Source organism: Labeo rohita, chromosome 21, assembly GCF_022985175.1.
Source record: "Labeo rohita strain BAU-BD-2019 chromosome 21, IGBB_LRoh.1.0, whole genome shotgun sequence".
In the NCBI taxonomy this organism is placed as follows: Eukaryota; Metazoa; Chordata; class Actinopteri; order Cypriniformes; family Cyprinidae; genus Labeo; species Labeo rohita.
In genome coordinates, this window is record NC_066889.1 from 20,342,759 (window position 1) to 20,361,378 (window position 18,620).

Below are 18,620 nucleotides of genomic sequence, written 5' to 3' on the forward strand. Positions count from 1 at the left end.
TATGTGGAAAAATGACTTGCATTTTAAGTTGTGCTTTGACACATCCGAAAAAAAACCTCAGGAATTTTATACATTTGTGGACGGAGCCTATTGCTGTTCCGAACCCAGAAATCCAAAGCGGACAAGAAAATTGGTTTAATGGTTTCAAAAGCCTCGATTAACTTGCCTCAAATCTCATCCCAAATTCCCAAACTCAATTCCACAAACATTCTTCTTAACGTCTGCATTCATTTTCTACAAACCTACGAACCGACTCTGTGTGTGCTCATTGATTTAAGATTCATGGTCTGGGTTATCTCCGTCCATCTCATGCCAATAAACACATCTCTTATTTTCATTCTCTATTTTCCCCTTCACTGAGCTAAACAGGCACTGCAATCTTTCCTTTCCATTTGGAAGATTTACATGAGAGTGAGCTGTGATCAGTGCATATAAGATTTTACAATTTGCATTCTTTTTGTGATGTACCTAAGAATGTATTGGCTTAACTTTTATTAGATTACAACATCTACTACAGTACGCAAATAAGATTGATATTCATCAAAAACACTTTCATAACTCACACTGAATGCTTAAATTACATTTGAACAACTTTTTGTTCAGGTAAATATAATTTAGGAATATGGCAGATTCCCTCCTCTGGAGGCTTAAAAAATATTTCATTCAGTGTACATCAAGAAATTATTTCCCCAAAAGGTAAAATTTGAATTTAACTCATTTGAAAGTGTTTTATAGGCAGAGTTTTATGCTTTGTAATGCCAGTAAGTCTGAGTCATACATAAAAGTTTGTTGTTTACAGTGTGATTTCAAGCAAGTATAAATTGTGTCTGCAGCTTAAAACTAAATTACAGCTCTTTTGTTTTACCCACATTGTTTATTGCCATGAATCCAAGCAGCGGTTTGTGACAATTCACTTTAACCTGCCCACTTAGACTGAAGAAAACAGAACAGATTGTTTGTTATACGCCTATTTGTGGACAGACGCTTCTTGATTTGTTTCAAAATGTAACTGCAAACTTGAGTGCACAGATGAATTTGTATACATCTATACACACATTTGCAATAATCTGCAATGCTATTTACAGTCGATGTCAAAAATTTACGTACACCTCGCAGAATCTGCAAAATGTTGCATTGCACAATGCATTATGAGGGGGTGAAAACTTTTGGAATTTGAAGATTGGGTTAAATTTAACTTATTTTGTCTTCTGGGAAACATGTAAGTATCTTCTGTAGCTTCTGAAAGGCAGTACTAAATGAAAAAAATATGATATTTAAGCAAAATAAGAAAAATGTACACATCATCATTCCGTTCAAAAGTTTTCACCCTCCAGCTCTTAATGCACTTCTGAAGCAAAATTTTTAATGGGGTCATTTGTATAAATGCAACTATTATTTTTTCCTGTGGTCTATATGTAAATGTCTTTTATGTGAAATATCATATTCAGGTCAGTACTAAATAAAAAATAACATGCATTGTGTATGATCCCTCTTATTTTGGTAAAATAATTAACATTTTGCAGATTCCGCAAGGTGTATGTAAACATTTGACCTCAACTGTATTATTAGCAAAGGAACCCTGATTCTCCTTTAGAAACCCTAATGTTTTACTGGACTGAATGATGCTGAGCAAATACATGAATGAAAAATCAAAAGAACTCCCTGCAGTTAATTTTTGTGCATGATGTTTCTCATATATATCCATCAGAATTCTAATGCCTCACCAAAAATGCAGTTTATTGTTAAAGAGCACAGTATAAATGAACACAATATATTATATGCACAGTCAGTGTAAACTCTGAAGACATGAAGGCACATAATATATCAAAACATAAACTTGCAAAACAATTATATTCCCAAAAAGCAAACAATGTAAATAGAACTGGATTTCTCACTGCATAATTACAGCACTCATTAATATTCACTTATAATGATGTTGGTGAATATTAGTGAAACAGGTACTTTTATGACATGGATGCAATATTCATAAGGGTGAAGGTTTTTTTTTAAATCATATCCCATTCATTATGCAGACAGAAGCATTAGAGATAAATGAACGGGTGACAACAACTGACTTGTTAGCAGATTGGATGAATTAATTTGGCTGTGATTAGACATTTTTTGGAATAAATTGCAAAGTTTAACTAGTAAGTTTATGTACAAAACACAGAGGTTCTGGTCAGGGTAATTAAAGTGAAATGCAAATTACGATTCATCACTTAAATTGTTTGAACATCAACTAATTGCGCACACAGTACAGAAAAAATACAACTAATTAGTTTGAGTCTAATCATGATGTCGAGGGTACAGCCGTCTGGTGACTGTCAGAAAGTTATGATTTAATGTGGGTACACGATCCACAATATTGCTACTATATTGTCATGAGAGCTAAATTTAATTTTAGAAGCTGAACGGAACTGTGGAAAAACAACTCCATTTGATCCCAGACTTACGCTGTCTCCTTTTCAGAAACAGCAGAGAGTTTGAGTCTTTCCTTTTCTTCTCTTTCCTCCGCTTGTCTTTTATCTCTTGCTTCTCCTTCCACATGGTATCCCACCATCAGCTGATACACCATCACACCAAACATGGCACCAATGAATGGGGCAAAGATGGGCACAAAGGACCAGTAAGACTTTGCTCTGTGGTAGATAGAACAAAAATCAATATTAGAGACAATATCAATAGTAAAATGTATACAGTAACGCAAAAATGTAACTTACGAGAACACCTCTGGGCCCCATCCAGCAAGTGCGGTGAAAATCCGAGGTCCCAAGTCTCTGGCTGGGTTTACAGCATAACCTGAGTTGAAACCCATGGACTGACCGATCACCAGAACTACAAAGCCCACAGTGAAGGCCTCCAGGCCTTGTGGGATGGGGTTGTTGTAGGGGTCAACAATGGCTAGGATGCAAACTATGAGAGCTGCCGTGCCAATCATCTGTAAAAACACAAAAGATGATATTATGAAGATGGTTTTTTTAACTGTTTTTGTCCAGCACAATGAAAATCAAAGGGTCCAAAACAACACTTTCATTATATGGACAAACACTGAAACACTGTTATAAATATCTTCAATGAATGTTGATTTTGTTGTCATACCTGATCAAAAAAGCCATTGAGCAAAGTAAGGTGTTTAGAAGGGTATGTAGCAAAGATTCCAGCTGTTGCATTGTCTCCTACAACAGCTAGAGAACCATGTCCATAGTCCCAAATTGCATCTGCAAAACATCAAGTGAACACAAAGTGGGAAAAAGTCTCTTTTAGATCTTCGAAAGCTCTCAGTTCACAACCACAATCCTCATAAACTGAGCAGTTTCATTTTTGGCTTCAACTGACTGACCCAGGATGTGAACTGGGAAAAATGTGGATTATTGACAACTAAAATAAAGTCTTAAAGCTCACCAATATACATGCCAAATATTATTCCTGCGCCAAGAAAAGCCCCCAGAGTCTGGGCCAGGAAGTACACGGGAAATTTCCTCCAGGGCTCTCTCCCCAGCAAGCAAAGAGAAAAGGTCACAGTAGGGTTTATGTGACCTCCTGTAAAACACAAACGTGCTTCTCTTAGTAAGTTGATCACAGAACACAATAAAAGTGAATAAAATTAAAGTACATACTATAAACATTCACTTTACACCTTTAGGGCTGGTTTGGTACATGCTGATTAAGCCTAAACCAGGATTAAACTTCAAAAAAGTCAACTTAAACTTTTTCATAACCCTTTTAGCCATGGATTAGGCTTAATCTATGTCTAGGAACTTTGTTTTTCAACTGTCTGCCACTTCCTTCTTGCTCAAGACTTCACTTATAGCCCAAACACTAGGGATGTGCCCTAATAGTGAATCTGTATTTGGAAAGGCACAGAAGACTAATTATAAATGGTTAGCCGCTTGCTAGCGGTAGCCTGTTACATTACAGTACAGTAAATTTCACTTACCACATAAACAGAGTAAAGAGAGATGACTGATTTGCAGATCTGAGCACCACTGACAAACATCTAATCTTGTAAAAGTTGTGGTATTAGAATACTGTCTTTGAACATCCGTTTGTAGCTCTGTATATTTCTATAGCATCGCTGTCTAAGAGTAATTTACCTGGTAAAGTGGATTTTTGTATTATAGAGTTACTAAAGTTATCGTGAACATTGTAATGTTTAATGCAAATGTCTTAACAAATATCAGTAGACCAGGAAGATTTTAAAATGAGTGGTTCATTCATAAATCCATCAGATCACTGTGGAAATACAAATGGAAGACAGAAGACAGCAAACGCAGCGCTAAAAATGGGCAGGGCTACATGGAGTATGTATGATCGTGAATCGCGAAAGTGAAAGTAAAAAACGATTTCAATGCCTCATATTAATAGCAGCTCCCAGATGTCCCCAATTTATGTACAGTACAACTACCCAACGATATAATTGGGAGGAAATATATTTTCCTCCCATCTGTTTTCAGGACACCTCATCAATTGGTCATATTGGCGGCAGGGAATGTAAACAATGCCACTGAAGAGAACAAAACTCGCATATTTTTGCTTATTATTGCTGCTGAAAATGGTCAATTATTGTCTGTTTTGGGATGTACAAATCGGTAGGACTGGGATAAAACATTTGGAGTACTATAGACTCCCAAAAGTTATAACAAATCAAGGAGAAGAGTGCAAAAAAACTCTGAGGAACAAAAGGCATTTGTGGTTGGCCAAACTGAACCAGGATTTCCACTGCAAAAATCTTGACAGCACGTATTTGTTCTTATCATTTTCGGTCAGGTAGGTGAAATATTAGGCTAATATCTTAATTAATACTGCTCATACGTATCTTTACCTCTTTAGTTTGTCAAAATATTACACCCTTTCCTGCTTACCAAGTACTTCTCTATATGATTTAGCAGTTTCCACACGTTTTTTCCGTGGTTTAGACAGCATAAATTAGAAGAACAACATATTCAGTAGTACATTAACCATGCAGTCCGGGTAATCACCCTCTAATCGGATTCAGGCACATCCCTACCAAACACTCATTTATTTGCAGTGTTCCTCTGTTTTAAATGTTAAATTCAAAACTACCATTTAATGTTGTCTGATGTCTTTTTTTATTAATCGAAAGCCTCCAGGTACAGTACATTCATCGAGTGAACTTGAACCATGAGGCAATCCAGCCAATAATACCTGAAAATAAAATGTTCTAAAAGTAGGAAAGAATGTAGTGTAATTTTACCAGTTTGAACCCATCTGGTGAATGTTTGGGCGAAAGCTTTGACTTTTTAATATCTGGTTCTGACCTGTATGTGACTCATTGAAGTGAAATGCCACATCTGAACTCTGAAATTTCCTGTGTTCTCACAGGAAAGTAAAAAAACATGACAGTTTTGAGATTAACATTACCTGAGACTTGCCCACAAACTAGGATTCCCAACGTAGCAGCGAAGCCAAACGCGAAATTCACCGTCAGAAACATTCCATGAGAACCTCCGCTTAGAATCAACTGGGCGACGGCACCACATCCAAACATCTATAATTAGAGAAATCAAGTATGGAATGCAATTAACCAATTGCTTAACTCTGACACTTGAGTGTCAAACACATTTGCAATGTCTGATGGCGAAGCTTGGCTAGATACAGAACCAAAAGTTAATTAAGCTCTAGATGAAATAAGTGCCATTTTCATCAAATAAATCTCACTGAATGATTGCGGGTTTTACTTTGACGTATTATGACTGTCAGAGCTAGACATCCTTGACTTCATGTACCTGTTTATTGTTTGAGGACTGCATTTGAAGAATGTGAAACGTTAGGCACCATGTGGATTTGATAGATAGTGTGCGTATGACTGTGTGTGTGTACTTGCTCTCTCTCCCATTGTGTGATGCCCTCTAGCCTGTCTGTGTTTGCCAGCCGTTATTGAGCCGCATGATCAGCCTCTGGATGGGGGGTTCGCAGACCGCACAGTACCATCAGAAAACAACAGATGGGCATTGGGGGAACTCTATTTTTCTCCAGATATTGCTGCTCCGGAGTCTTAGTTTCCATTGAAAACAGATGATGAGATATGGTTTAACCTGTGATCCCCCTGTGGTGTGTCAGATTTATTCCGGATATGGGCTGTCTTGAATTCGGGATTATAGACATCGTTGTAGCCCAGCGCCTGTTGTTTTTGCTTACCTGCTAATTATGTTGTATAAGCTAATTGTCAAAAAACAAAGTAAACCAATACGAGATGTGTCTGACATGGAATATTTCATTAATTTCAAGACGTCTAATAATGTTTGTGTTTTGTTGAAGTAAAAAATTAGTCTCGGTAGCTACAACTTTTCTCCTGAGGTTTAACAGAAGAGCAACAAATTAACAGCTACAATTAGAGGTGGCTGATAATAACAAAACACAATACTGTTTTGCTTTGTGAATTAGAGATTAATTTTTTTTGACCACATGACCTTGAGAATGTCTTGTGACTGATTTGGCTTACCTATTAATATTACATTATAATTTATAGCTTCTTACTTTTTAGAGCCTGTTTAAACAGTTTCAGTGATAAAGTGTCTTAGTTATCTTACAACTTAGTTCCGGTGTTTTCATTTCACTTAAGAGTATACAGTCAAATCAAAAATTATTCAAACACCAGATATAATTTTTGATATTTTTTGCTAGTGGGTGCAGGACACTATAGTTCATTTATGTAATTGAGGACAGGAAAATACAGTAAATTGTGACATACCCAAAAATTCTTCATACAGACTACCATTTAACAAGCATTGCTTGGTAAATGGTTGACCTGAATTGGTATTATGTAATTGTGTACATAAATTTAACAGCTGACTGCTGATAGCTATTCAACCTAATTCATTTATGAGACAGTCTAACAGAAGGATGGCATTATCAAGATGAATTTGTTCTGACACAGTTTATCTCTGCGTTCTTGTCATATTTTAATACCATTTTTCTAAACTATCACGAATAAACTGATAATGTGAGAAATGCTGAAAGTGTCTGAATAAATTTTGGATTGATTGTATCTAGGATATGAAATGGGTAAATGCTAATTGGCTATCAGCTCCCATTATGTCATCTCATGTCAAGACATTTTTCTACCAATTTAGTTAGTAAATTAAAACCTATTTTAGCTTTAAACATTCATTTAATTCCATCTCGTAATAACCATTATTAGCAAAAGCTTAGAAAAAAATCATTAAAAGTAGGAAAAATGTTAAAGTATAAATGCAAAGTGTAAGTATAAAGTATAAAAAACATACTTTTCATAAGGTTAGAACAGAAAAAACTCTCTCAGCGAATCATTTGCAAAATGAGGGAAAAAAAATCCCCTCAGGTGTAGCTGAATGGAAATTTCAACCTTTTCAGCAGATGAAAGCTTCGTGATTATGTTTGATATCTAGTATGTATACTCTCCTCATTTTTATCAAAGATAGACAGTAAATCAATCTTTGCATCATTAGTGATTTATCATGCGTATATCAAGCCTAGTACAATCAATGTACAAACTAATTATCTAAACTGACAGATTTTTTAAACATGGAATAGCCTATTGTACATTCTGAAGTTTTAAAAACACAATTCTAGAAAACGATAGCACAATAGCTGCACATCATATTTAGCCACATTTTAAGATTAATCGCTACTCCTCTGAATTGTTCACAGACATTTTGTTCAAAATTTTACAGTAATGAAACTAAGACTGCATATCTGAAATCGGTTTGTCTCATCACTAACTCATCGATGATAAAAACAACAAAAATGTCTCACCACTAGAATGAGAGTGCCCAGGCATTCTGCCAGTGCCTGTCGCATCAGCTCGTTCCGAATCTGAAAGATCCGTGCCATCTTTTCCAGAATCACCTTTTGTCTTCCCATAATGTCTTAGGATAGTTTAAAGATGATGATTAATGAGTGTTTAAGTTGATGATGATGATGATGATGATGATGAAGGGCAGACTGCGGCTGCTGGGTAAGTGTTCCTGTACAACTTTTCCTGCTGAGTTCAGGCTCTATATATGCTTCTGAATGTCCCGCCCTCAGTCAATAAAAAAACAAAAACAGCATTCCTACAACTTTTTCCCTCCCTCCATCCCTCCATTCCCATCGCAGTTACACACAAATTTCCTTGTTCTTTTTTTTCATGTCCAACTTCTTTGTTATGAATGTGTGTGTGTGAGGAATGGAATAGAAGGGATTCTTTTTCTTCAAATATAAAGTGCCTTGCGAAAGTATTCATACCCCTTCATTTTTATTATATTAGGATAAACTGCTTTGAATAACTTTTTTTCCACATCAATCTACACTCCATACACCATAATGGCAAAGCAAAAAACAGGGTTTTAACATCTATGCAAATGTATTAAAAATAAAAAACTTAAATGATTCCATTGCATAAGTATTCATACTCTTATCTGGGACACTTGAAATTTATCTCAGGAGCATTCATATTGCTGTAGATGTTACTGCACTTTGAGTGAAGTTAACCTGTGGCAAATTCATTTGAATGGGTATGATTTGGAAAAGCACACACGTCTTAATAAAAGATCTAACAGCTGAAAATGCATATCAGAGCAAAAACAAAGCCCTGAAGTCAAAAAACCTGCCTGAAGAGCTCAGAAACAGGATTGCATCAAGCCACACATCTGGGGAAGAGTCTCCGTTACCCTTAATGAAAGAAGTTTGAAACAACCAGGACTCTTTCTAGTGCTGGCCTCCAGGCCAAACTGAGCAACTCATGGAGAAGGGCCTTGGTTAGACTTGTGACCAAGAACCTGATTTTCACTCTAGTTGAGCTCCATGATCATATGCAGAGATAAGAGAGACCTATAGAAGAACAAACATCACTGCAACACTCCAACGATCTGGACTTTATGGCAGTGTGGCAGGATTCAATCCTCTACCCAGTGAAGACACATGGAAACCCACTTTGGAATTTGCACCTTAAGCACCTTAAGGATCCTCAAACTGTGAGAAACAAGATTCTCTGGTCTGACGAAACTCAATTCCAAGCATCATGTTTGAAGGAAACCAGGCACTGCTCATCACCTGAAAAGTACCATCTCAACAGTAAAGTGTGGTGGTACCAGCCTCATGCTGTGGGGCTGTTTTTCAGCGGCAGGAACTGAGGGACTCATCAGAGTAGAAGAAAAGTTCAATGCACCAAAATATTGGGATGGCCTTAATGAAAACCCAGTCCAGAGCCTTCAGAACCTCAGATTGGGCAGAAGGTTCACCTTCCAACAGGACAATGACCCTAAGCACACAGAAAGAGTGGCTTGTAGACAACTCTGTGAATGTCTTGGCTTGAACTCAATCAAACATTTCTGGAGTAACCTGACAGAGCTTGAGAGGTGAGGAGAAGAATGGCAAATAATTGCCAAATGCTGATTAGCAAAGCTTGTTGTATCATACCCAAAAAGACTTGAGGCTGTAAAGGTGCTTCAGCTAAGTACTGAGTTAAGGGTATGGATACTTATGCAAAGTACTTATTTTTTAAATACATTTATGAAGCTGTGACATTTTTGTTTTTGCTGTATCATTACGGTGTATGGAGTGTAGACTGATGTAGAAATAAGTCATTTAAAGCAGTTTAACATAGGGCAGCAACATGAGAAAATGTGAAAAAAATGAAGGGGTCTGAATACTTTCGCAAGGCACTGTATGTGCTTCTTAAATCCGGTTCTGAATGAGTTTGGCGCACAACAATCTGTAATACTTTTTCCTCACTGTGTGGATTGTAGCCTCACAGGCAGTGACTGGAATATGGAGTCCATAACAAGAGTGATTATGGCTACCTTACATTTTTTAAATGAATATTTTAGGTTTGTGGAAATGTATGGGTATTTAACCAGCGGTGAAGTCTGGCAAGTGTATGAAACAAAAGTATTCTGAAAAGTATTTGAGCCACATGATGGTCACAAGCCTGGAGTGTCTAAAATTCTATTTTCGTAATAAAGTTAAATAATACACTATGTTTTTTTTGTCCTAGAAACACAATGGGTTGTGGCAGCAGTCTCATACACTCCAGCATTATGACTTTGTGGATGTTTGCCAAAACACAAGCTCTTGATATATTTCTCTATGGTATTTAACCCAGTATTTCATGTACTTAATGTTACTTAGTCTGATATCTTTGCAAAAATAGGGTGAATAGAGTGGCTGGTAACAAGTCCCAGCGCTCAAGTCTCTTCCTGTGGTATTCTAGGAAGGCCAATATGTCTCATAACAGATAATACTGAAAATACATCTTCTTTATTGATCTATGCAAGGTGTCAAGGTTTGACTCATAACCCCTGCTGGTAGATGTCATAATTACACTATTCTGTGGGCAAACAGGTCCTTTCTCAATTGACAGCATTTCAAAAGTAGCTGTGTTTACTAACTTTTTTTGCAAGCAACTTATAAAACATTTCTTCATAGCACAGTGGATGTTTTATTTGCGCAGCTACAATTATTGGTTGCTTAGTGAGCGTGTATGTGGCATCAAATGGGGTTATTATTTTTATTAGGGGTTCAGGTGCGTAGCGGTGAAATCCTATTGTAATTGTTAGGATCAGCAATCTCCACATAAAACTGATCGGGCAGACCAGACCGTAAGTCGTAGAGACTTGAAACTTGGAGGGATGGTTTTTCGCCCGATAGGAACCAAACCAGTGCAGGAAGATTCTCTAGAAAGTGAATATAAATAATTATTAAAAAAAGTTGAACTTGCAACTTTCCATTGCAAAGGGACGCTAAAACATTTGAAAGGCCTTTACTAAAACACCTATAACTTTTGAACGGAATGAGATATCTTTATCAAACTCACAACACGTATGTAAGAACTGAATCTGAGGTCGCATGAAAAAAGCTGCAGAGCTTGGCCACTTGGTGGCGCTATAAGAGGGAAAAAAACATAAAAATGGCCATACCTACGCAACGCTTTTTCCTATCGATGTGAAAATCGGTACGTATAGTCTTGGTCCAAAGTGTCACAAACGTCTATAAGGACATTTGCGTATCTCAAAAAACATGACCGCCATAGGTCCATGAACTTTAAGCACCTATTAGACAAGGTTAACGGAGGCCACTTGGAACGAACCTCGGTGAGCCTGTTTGACTAACGGTCCCAGGTCTGCAGAGTATGTGTGTTGGAGCAAGGTTGGAACAAAACTCTGCAGGGCTGTGGCCCTCCAGGAACGGAGTTTGACACCCCTGGTCTAGGTCAATAATTATTAAAAAAAAATGTTGAAATTTACCCTTTGGGAAGCTGTAACGGGCTCGTTTAGAAAAGGGACCTGTCCAAATATACCCAAAAGCCTATAAAGCCTAAATGAAAAAACTCAAAACTTCTCCAAACCTGGTGAGCACATGCGACAGGTGATTCTAAACAAGCATGCAAAGTTTTAGGGAGATCAGACCACAGCTGTCGGTATAACAGTCATAAACGTAAAAAAAAAATCATATTTCTATGGTAAATTATCTGGATTTGCCAAAAATGTTATTTTTTTTAAAATCATTAATTTAGATCATTACAGGCTTGATAAATAATATGTAATGTCTTTTTTCAAATGTGCTTAAAAAGTGATTGAACCCTGGTAACCTGCTTGCAGCTATATTTTATTTATTTATTCTTATTTGTTTCTTTTTTTACTTGAACTTACTCTATTTAATGTCCACATGTTATTAAAATAATAAGATCTTTAAGGTGAAACAAGACCTGATCAACCTGCTGGTGTTTATATTAGAGTAATGACTGCTGGCTGTACATTACCACTCACATATTAACATTTAATATGTTTCCCTATTTCTTTCTTTCTTTTTCTTTCTTCTTTTTTTTTTTTTTTTTTTTTTAGCAAAAACCTTTTTGCTATTATTTAGTGTAATATAATGGCTCTCTGAATTGCATATTATGTGTGTAATATGATGCATTTAGTCATAATAAATGAGTTGTGTTAGTTTTTCATATTTATGTTAGGGTTATTATTAATATAGGTGTTTGCTTCCAGTGATAGCCTGTCTCATTGCTTTATATATATAAAAAGTGTATTGTGTCTTGGGAAATTGCAATGTTTTGCACATTATGAAACCCTTTTATTCCAAATTGCTGCTATAAAGGCCTTCTTTAAGAGGACTGTTTGTATGAGATATTAAGACTGCTGGGGTATGATTTAAGTATTTTGGTTTAGCAGCAAAGTACTGAATATATGCTTGGGATATCCACCTTATTCTTTAACACGGAAGTAAGCATATGGGCGAGACTTCCGGTTCATTTGCCGCTATAGGGAAATAACGAGAAGAATAACAACGTGCAGTAACGGTTAAAACTGCCCAACTCTGGTCCTTAAAGTATGAACTGTTCTTTGTGTGATCTTTGTAAACTATGATCTAATAGCTGTCTGACATTAGAGACCTAGACCTTTCTCTTATATATCTGGCTATGATCAGACACTTTGAGTAAAAGGATGTGCTTGAAATATCAGTGATCTTTAACAGAATACAGAATCTCAATGTTCCACTCAAGAAATACATTCATGTTTTAACGCATTTGCTCTTAAGTTAGCTCTATAGTTTGAAGTCTATGCTCTCTTATAGTGGATATGGCTTCTGTGACCTCCCTCCTGTTGACTTGCATCCAAGTGTATTGATTGTGTTAACAAACATGAAAATAAAGAACACATTGCAGCCCTGTTCCTGGAGGCCCCCCAAGAGAACATTTTGGATCCTTCTGTTATGACACACACAGTTCAGGAACATCTACTAATGAGCTGATGAGTTGAATCAGTTGTGTTTAATTAAAGAGACATGCTAAATTTTGGGGGGCCTCCAGGAACAGGGTTGGGACTCACTGTCTTATAGAAGGAATGCACCCAAAATCATTTAGTCACTGTTATTCGCTATTTCTTTAATGGTGACAAATAAAAATCTGACTTTTTCCATGTTTAAGTGGTATAATCAATGCATCTACCAACACAGAAAATGTGAAAAAGAACCCCTCAGTTTTTTGGGGTAAGCCTTTCTCTGCAAGCTTGCAAAAAAACGAACCACTCAGATTTTGCTCCCTCCGTGACGAAGAAAGGGGATCTCAGAAGCCAATTTATTGATCTGCTATATAAGCTGCTTCTTCTGAGCCAAAATGTAGTCAGTATCTCCTCCTAGAGCTTTAAAGCTACAACCACCAAACTCGAGTCAGACCTTCAGACTTGTCAGAATCTTTTCTAACTGAGCCGGCTTACGGTTTTTAAAAACCAGACTATCAAAACCACCTAAAATCCCCTAGAGTTTCATTGAAGGGTGAAAACTTTTATACAAACAGACGTATGCTGCATCTAAGCTGTTTATTGTTATAGCAAAGCTTAACAACTCCCTACTTAAAAAAACAGCTAAAACCAGCCTAAGCTGAATAGCTGCACTGGCTGGTCTCCCAGGCTGGTTTCAAAGTGGTTTAAAGTGGTTTTGGCTACTTTTAGCTGGTCAGGATGGTCTTAGCTGGCCAAGCTGGGAGATCTGCTAAAAGACCAGCCAAGATTAAACCAGCTATTTTCATCTTAAACCAGGTAAACTAGACAACCAGCCTAGGCCGGTTGGCTGGTCTTAACTGTTTTCAGCTGAAAGTAGCTGGTTTTAGCTGGTCTCCCAGCCTGCCTAGGCTGGTCAGGCTGGTTTTAGCCGGTTGTTCCAGCTGGTTTCCCAGCCTGATCAGCTAAGGAAGTGGCCAAAAACCCCTCTAAAACCACCTGCTAACCAGCTATGACCAGCTAAGACCAGCCTGGATGACCAGCTAAAACCAGCCAGCCAGCTTAGGCTGGTTTTGCTGTTTTTTTTCAACAGGGCAGTAACTTGCTAATCATGTTGAAACATGCTAATCATGCTAACAACTGCTAGTAACTTGCTAACCATGCTAACAACATGCAAGTAACATGCTAATCATGCTACAAACATGTTCATGTTAACAACATGCTAATCATGTTAGAAACATGTTAGTGACATGCTAATCATGCTATCAACATGTTAGTAATATGCTAATCATGCTAGAATCATGCTATCAACAAGCTACTAACATGCTAATCATGCTAGTAACATGCTAACCATGTTAAAATCATGTTAGTAACTTGCTAAACATGCTAGAAACATGCTAGCAACATGTTAATCATGCTAGAATCATGCTATCAACAAGCTAGTAACTTGCTAATCATGCTAGCAACATCCTAGTAACCTGTTAATCATCGTAGAAACATTCTAGTAACTTGGTAATCATGCTAACGACATACCAGTAAGATGCTAATCATGCTAGTAACTTTGTAATCATGCTAGAAACATGTTAACAAAATGCTAATCATGTAACAACATGCTAGCAAAAACCTAGTAACATATTAATCATGTTAAAATCATGCTAATCATGCTAGAAACATTCTAGTAACTTGCTAATCATCCTAACGACATACTAGTAAGATGTTAATTATGCTAGTAACTTGCTAATCATACTAGAAACATGCTAGCAACATGCTAATCATGCTAGAATCATGCTCTCAACAAGCTAGTAACATGTTAACCATGTTAAAATCATGCTAGTAACTTGCTAAACATGCTAGAAACATGCTAGCAACGTTAACCATGCTAGCAACATGCCAGCAACGTTAACCATGCTAGCAACATGCCAGTATCATGTTAATTATGTTAACAACATGCTAGTAACTTGCTAATCATACCAAACTCATGCTATTAACTTGCTAATCATGCTAACAACATGCTAGTAGCATACTAACAACATGCTAATCATGGTAACATTGTAATCAGCCTATAAAAATGCAAGCAACAAACTAATCATGCTAAAACATTCTAACAACATGTTAAATAACATAAGCAATGTGCTAAATCATGATATAAACATCAACTTTCATATTTTTACCACTGCTTCTAACTTTCAGGCTAGGCTTTCTCAAGTCAACTCAAAGTTTGTTCTCAAACTTTACTCATCTAGTTATAATATTACCGACCCTTAATCTGCACTCACAGTTTCCACTCACAGTGCCACCATTGTTTTTCGCAAGTGACAACGGTTCGAGCAAGTCCGAGCAAAGCATGCTAACTGTTCTTTCGTTGGCTGCATGGACGAGAACACTATTTAGCATCCCAGCCTCAGAGGAGACAAGAGAGCAGTGGATTTATTAATTTATTTACTGTATATTACGCCGTTGCCACACAGATGTAACATAAACATGCAATTTCTTTCCCAGCTGTTCACTTTCACAGACATAACTGACCGTTTTAACATAAACTAGTGTGTATTTGATAGTTTAAGCACAATAGGACATGAAAGAGAACTTAGTTTAGTACTCACATGCCATGTGACATCAGCTTTCTGTGTGATTGCTATGCTTAAAAAAATGTATATCAGAAGTTTAAACTAATATGGTTTAAAATGGAAAAGCTAATTTGCATTTAAAGAGACATGCAAGTGTGTTTCTGCTTCCACTCGAAATAGGCATTTTCAAAATGATATAATAAATGATCTGTGGGGTATTTTGAGCTGAAACTTGTCCGTGGACACCTGAGACTTATATCACATATTGTAAAAGGGGCATAATAGGTTTCTTTTAATGTGTAAATATGTTATGGCACAAAATGCAAGGTAAAAGTTCTGGGTGTATATATTGCATCAGAAAACTGAGGTGCTGCAAATTAGTTCTGAGATCTGTTAGTAGTTCAAAGATTACAGCGATTATACCTCATCTCCCCTCCCTCGGGCTGCTCAGGGACATGCTTGGGAATTAATTCAGTCCATGAAACCATCCATACAGAGGCCTTTGATAAGTTCTGCACTAGGCTCTGAAAGATCAACCCGACTGACTGAATGTCAATATAGTTTTGACAGAGCTTTTTTAACTGTAGAGGATTAAAGGCGATATGAAGTGGTATTTGAGGTAACATTTAAACAGCAGGCTATTTGGAACGTAACGTGAAGTGTCTTAGAAAAGAACTGGGAAAAGTCACGACTTGTGACGGGATACATTGAGAATGTTTGTTCACACCTACATGACTCTGTGTCTATATCTGTAATTTCTTCAGCATTTTCTTCACTCTGTTATTGTGCAGACAGTTATGGAGAATAGGTACAAATAAAGCAATTGTGTTTGTACGAGCCTCTTTTGCTGTCCTAGGCACAGACTTACAGGCTCAAAGACTCTCAAGAGGTTTTGTCTGTTTTGATTAAATATTAAAAATGAAAGGCATACACTTTCAATGATAAAATAGAATTGTTGTATTTTATATCCATCTATCTCGTTCTGCTTTGATGGCAGTGAATCTGTTAATTAAGTTTTTCCTTTGAAAAAAATCATATTATGATACCATCCTTGCAGTGAGATTCATCACTGCTGGCTTTAATAACACTGAAACCTTTCCTATTCCGAGGATGATGTGTTTTAAATCCTCCAAAACATAAAAAAACTCCTGCTAACAGTGGTTTTGCCCTAAAGGTTTCTTCTGCACTTGTTTTTAACAAAAAAGAAACTTTTTTAATAAGCAGCACTGCCTGCACATTTAAAAAAACAAAACAAAACAAAACAAAAAAAACCTTTTGCTTTAATTAAATGCTAATACCAAATTAATACCAAAATAAATTATAAAATAACAATATATTAAAATTAATTATTTATTATAATATATATATATATATATATATATATATATATATATATTTAATTTATATATTGTAATATTATATCATTCTGTTGCAACACTAATAAAGACATGGATATTTGAAATGCAATTAATAAATAAATAAATAAAATAGTAATATAATAATAATAATAATAATAAAATGCCAAAAACAAATATATAAAAAATGAATTTATTAAAACAACAACAACAATAGTAAAATTATTATTATAAACTAGTTTTTTTTTGCATTTTATTATTATTATTACTCTAATAATAATAACAACAATAATAATATTACATATATTTATAATTAATGTAGTAGTAGTAGTAGTAGTAACAGTAGAATATTTTAAAACATTTAAAAATGAAAAAAAAAATATTTGCTGTATAAATATATACTTATTATTATTATTATTATTATTATTATTATTATTATTATTAAGTATATATTTTTACAATTAATTAATTATGTATTAATTAATGTATAAATAATAATATATTATTCTCTTGGAACCCTGTTAAAAAGTAGATATTTAAAATGTTTTTTCCCATTTTTTTTTACAATAGAATATTTTACTACTACTACTACTTCTACTACTAATACATTAATTTTAAATATATATTTTACTATTATTATTAATATTATTATTAGAGTTATAATAATAATAATAATAATAATAATAATAATTATAATAATAATAAAATGCCAAAAAATATTTTAAACTACTACTACTAATAATAGTTAAAAATATTTATACAGCTAATTAATTATTAATTATTAGAATGTATTTTATAATTCTATTAGAGCCCTGATACAATGGAATATTCTACTACTAATACATTAATTATAAATATATAAATTACTATTATTATTATTATTAGAGTAACAGCAACAACAACAATAATAATGATTATTATTTATTATTATTTTATCATGTATATCATTTTATTTTAGTCAGTAGATTTGGTTTTAGCATTTTAAATACCCACGATTTCTGTTCCAGTAACAACAGTCTTTGTGTTTGACAGTAATTTACACAAAAAATAAAGAAGTTGTACATTTTTAAGCAACTTAAATTGGAAGACAATAAATATAGGAATATTATATTAAAGTTTGAGACGCATACCTCCACAAAACACTGAGTTACAGACGAAAATGACTTAACAACCCTCCCCGGTCTCCTCTCTACTGTAAGCACTCAGCGCTCCCGCCGCTTCTACCGGTAGGCGGCAGCAATGCATTGTTAAATCCAGTCTTCCCGGAACCGTATGCTGAGCTGATGAGACGTGAAAGGAAACCTGCCGAGAACAGCAAGGCGATGACCATCTGGCGACGGGTTTGTCCTCGGGCAGAGAGTAGCCTCAAGTCCAGGGCTACTCTTACCTGAGTCACGAATGAAATCATCCAGGCATGAAAGAGCAGGGCTTGTGCTGTCTGCCGTGAGTGCTGCAGCAGATTTGGAGATTGCATGCTGCACACCACAATGAGTCTCAAAAAGGCTTTGAGCTACGCTGGAGTTTAACTAAAGTAATCAAAAGGGCTTAATTGTAACTGCTCCACATACACATTAAGGTGAAACTTAATGCTTTTTGCCATTGGCTCTACCATTGATATGGCCTCAGGTATTGTTTCCATGGATACCAGAACGATGTTTCCCAAGTATCTTGCTCTAAACGGCAACTTTACTTTCCATTACAAAGAAAAACTAAATTACGGCCATTTTAAATGATGCAATGGAACATTCAAGTTCCTTTCAAAGAACCGGTTCAAAAGAATCGGTCGTTCTGTTGCGTCATCGTGGTTGCTAAAATGTATCTTGGACATGTTTTAAGAATGTACAACTAAACGTAGGCACACGATGAATTGAAGTTTACGGTCCTTGTTCAATTTCAAGTGATTCGGCGCTTAACAAATCGGTTCTTAGTTCAGTGAGTCGGCTCGGAAGTGAGTTGTTTACTGCTTCTGCCAATTTACTGAAAAGCCTCAAAAT

The 18,620-nt window shown here is 35.8% G+C and overlaps 1 protein-coding gene across 1 annotated transcript; it reads right to left on the reverse strand.

Annotated features, from left to right (window-relative positions):
* Nucleotides 1-1,548: 1,548 nt before the first annotated feature.
* Nucleotides 1,549-7,962, reverse strand: aqp3b (aquaporin 3b). Its single transcript, XM_051093433.1, has 6 exons — nt 7,756-7,962; nt 5,383-5,509; nt 3,403-3,540; nt 3,100-3,218; nt 2,721-2,938; nt 1,549-2,639 (listed from the first exon to the last, which is right to left on the reverse strand). Exons 1-6 carry the CDS (start codon nt 7,861-7,863, stop codon nt 2,450-2,452), a joined length of 900 nt encoding a protein of 299 aa, XP_050949390.1. The 5' UTR covers nt 7,864-7,962; the 3' UTR covers nt 1,549-2,449.
* Between the last annotated feature and the right edge of the window lie 10,658 nt (nt 7,963-18,620).

Bases quoted from the DNA above. Each gene is read 5' to 3' on its own strand.
- aqp3b (XM_051093433.1), bottom strand. From the start codon at position 7,863: ATGGGAAGACAAAAGGTGATTCTGGAAAAGATGGCACGGATCTTTCAG. The intron at 3,219-3,402 runs GTGAGCTTTAAG...GATGTTTTGCAG, and splicing joins AATATTTGGCATGTATATTG to ATGCAATTTGGGACTATGGA. The intron at 2,640-2,720 runs GTAAGTTACATT...TATCTACCACAG, and splicing joins TGGGGCCCAGAGGTGTTCTC to AGCAAAGTCTTACTGGTCCT.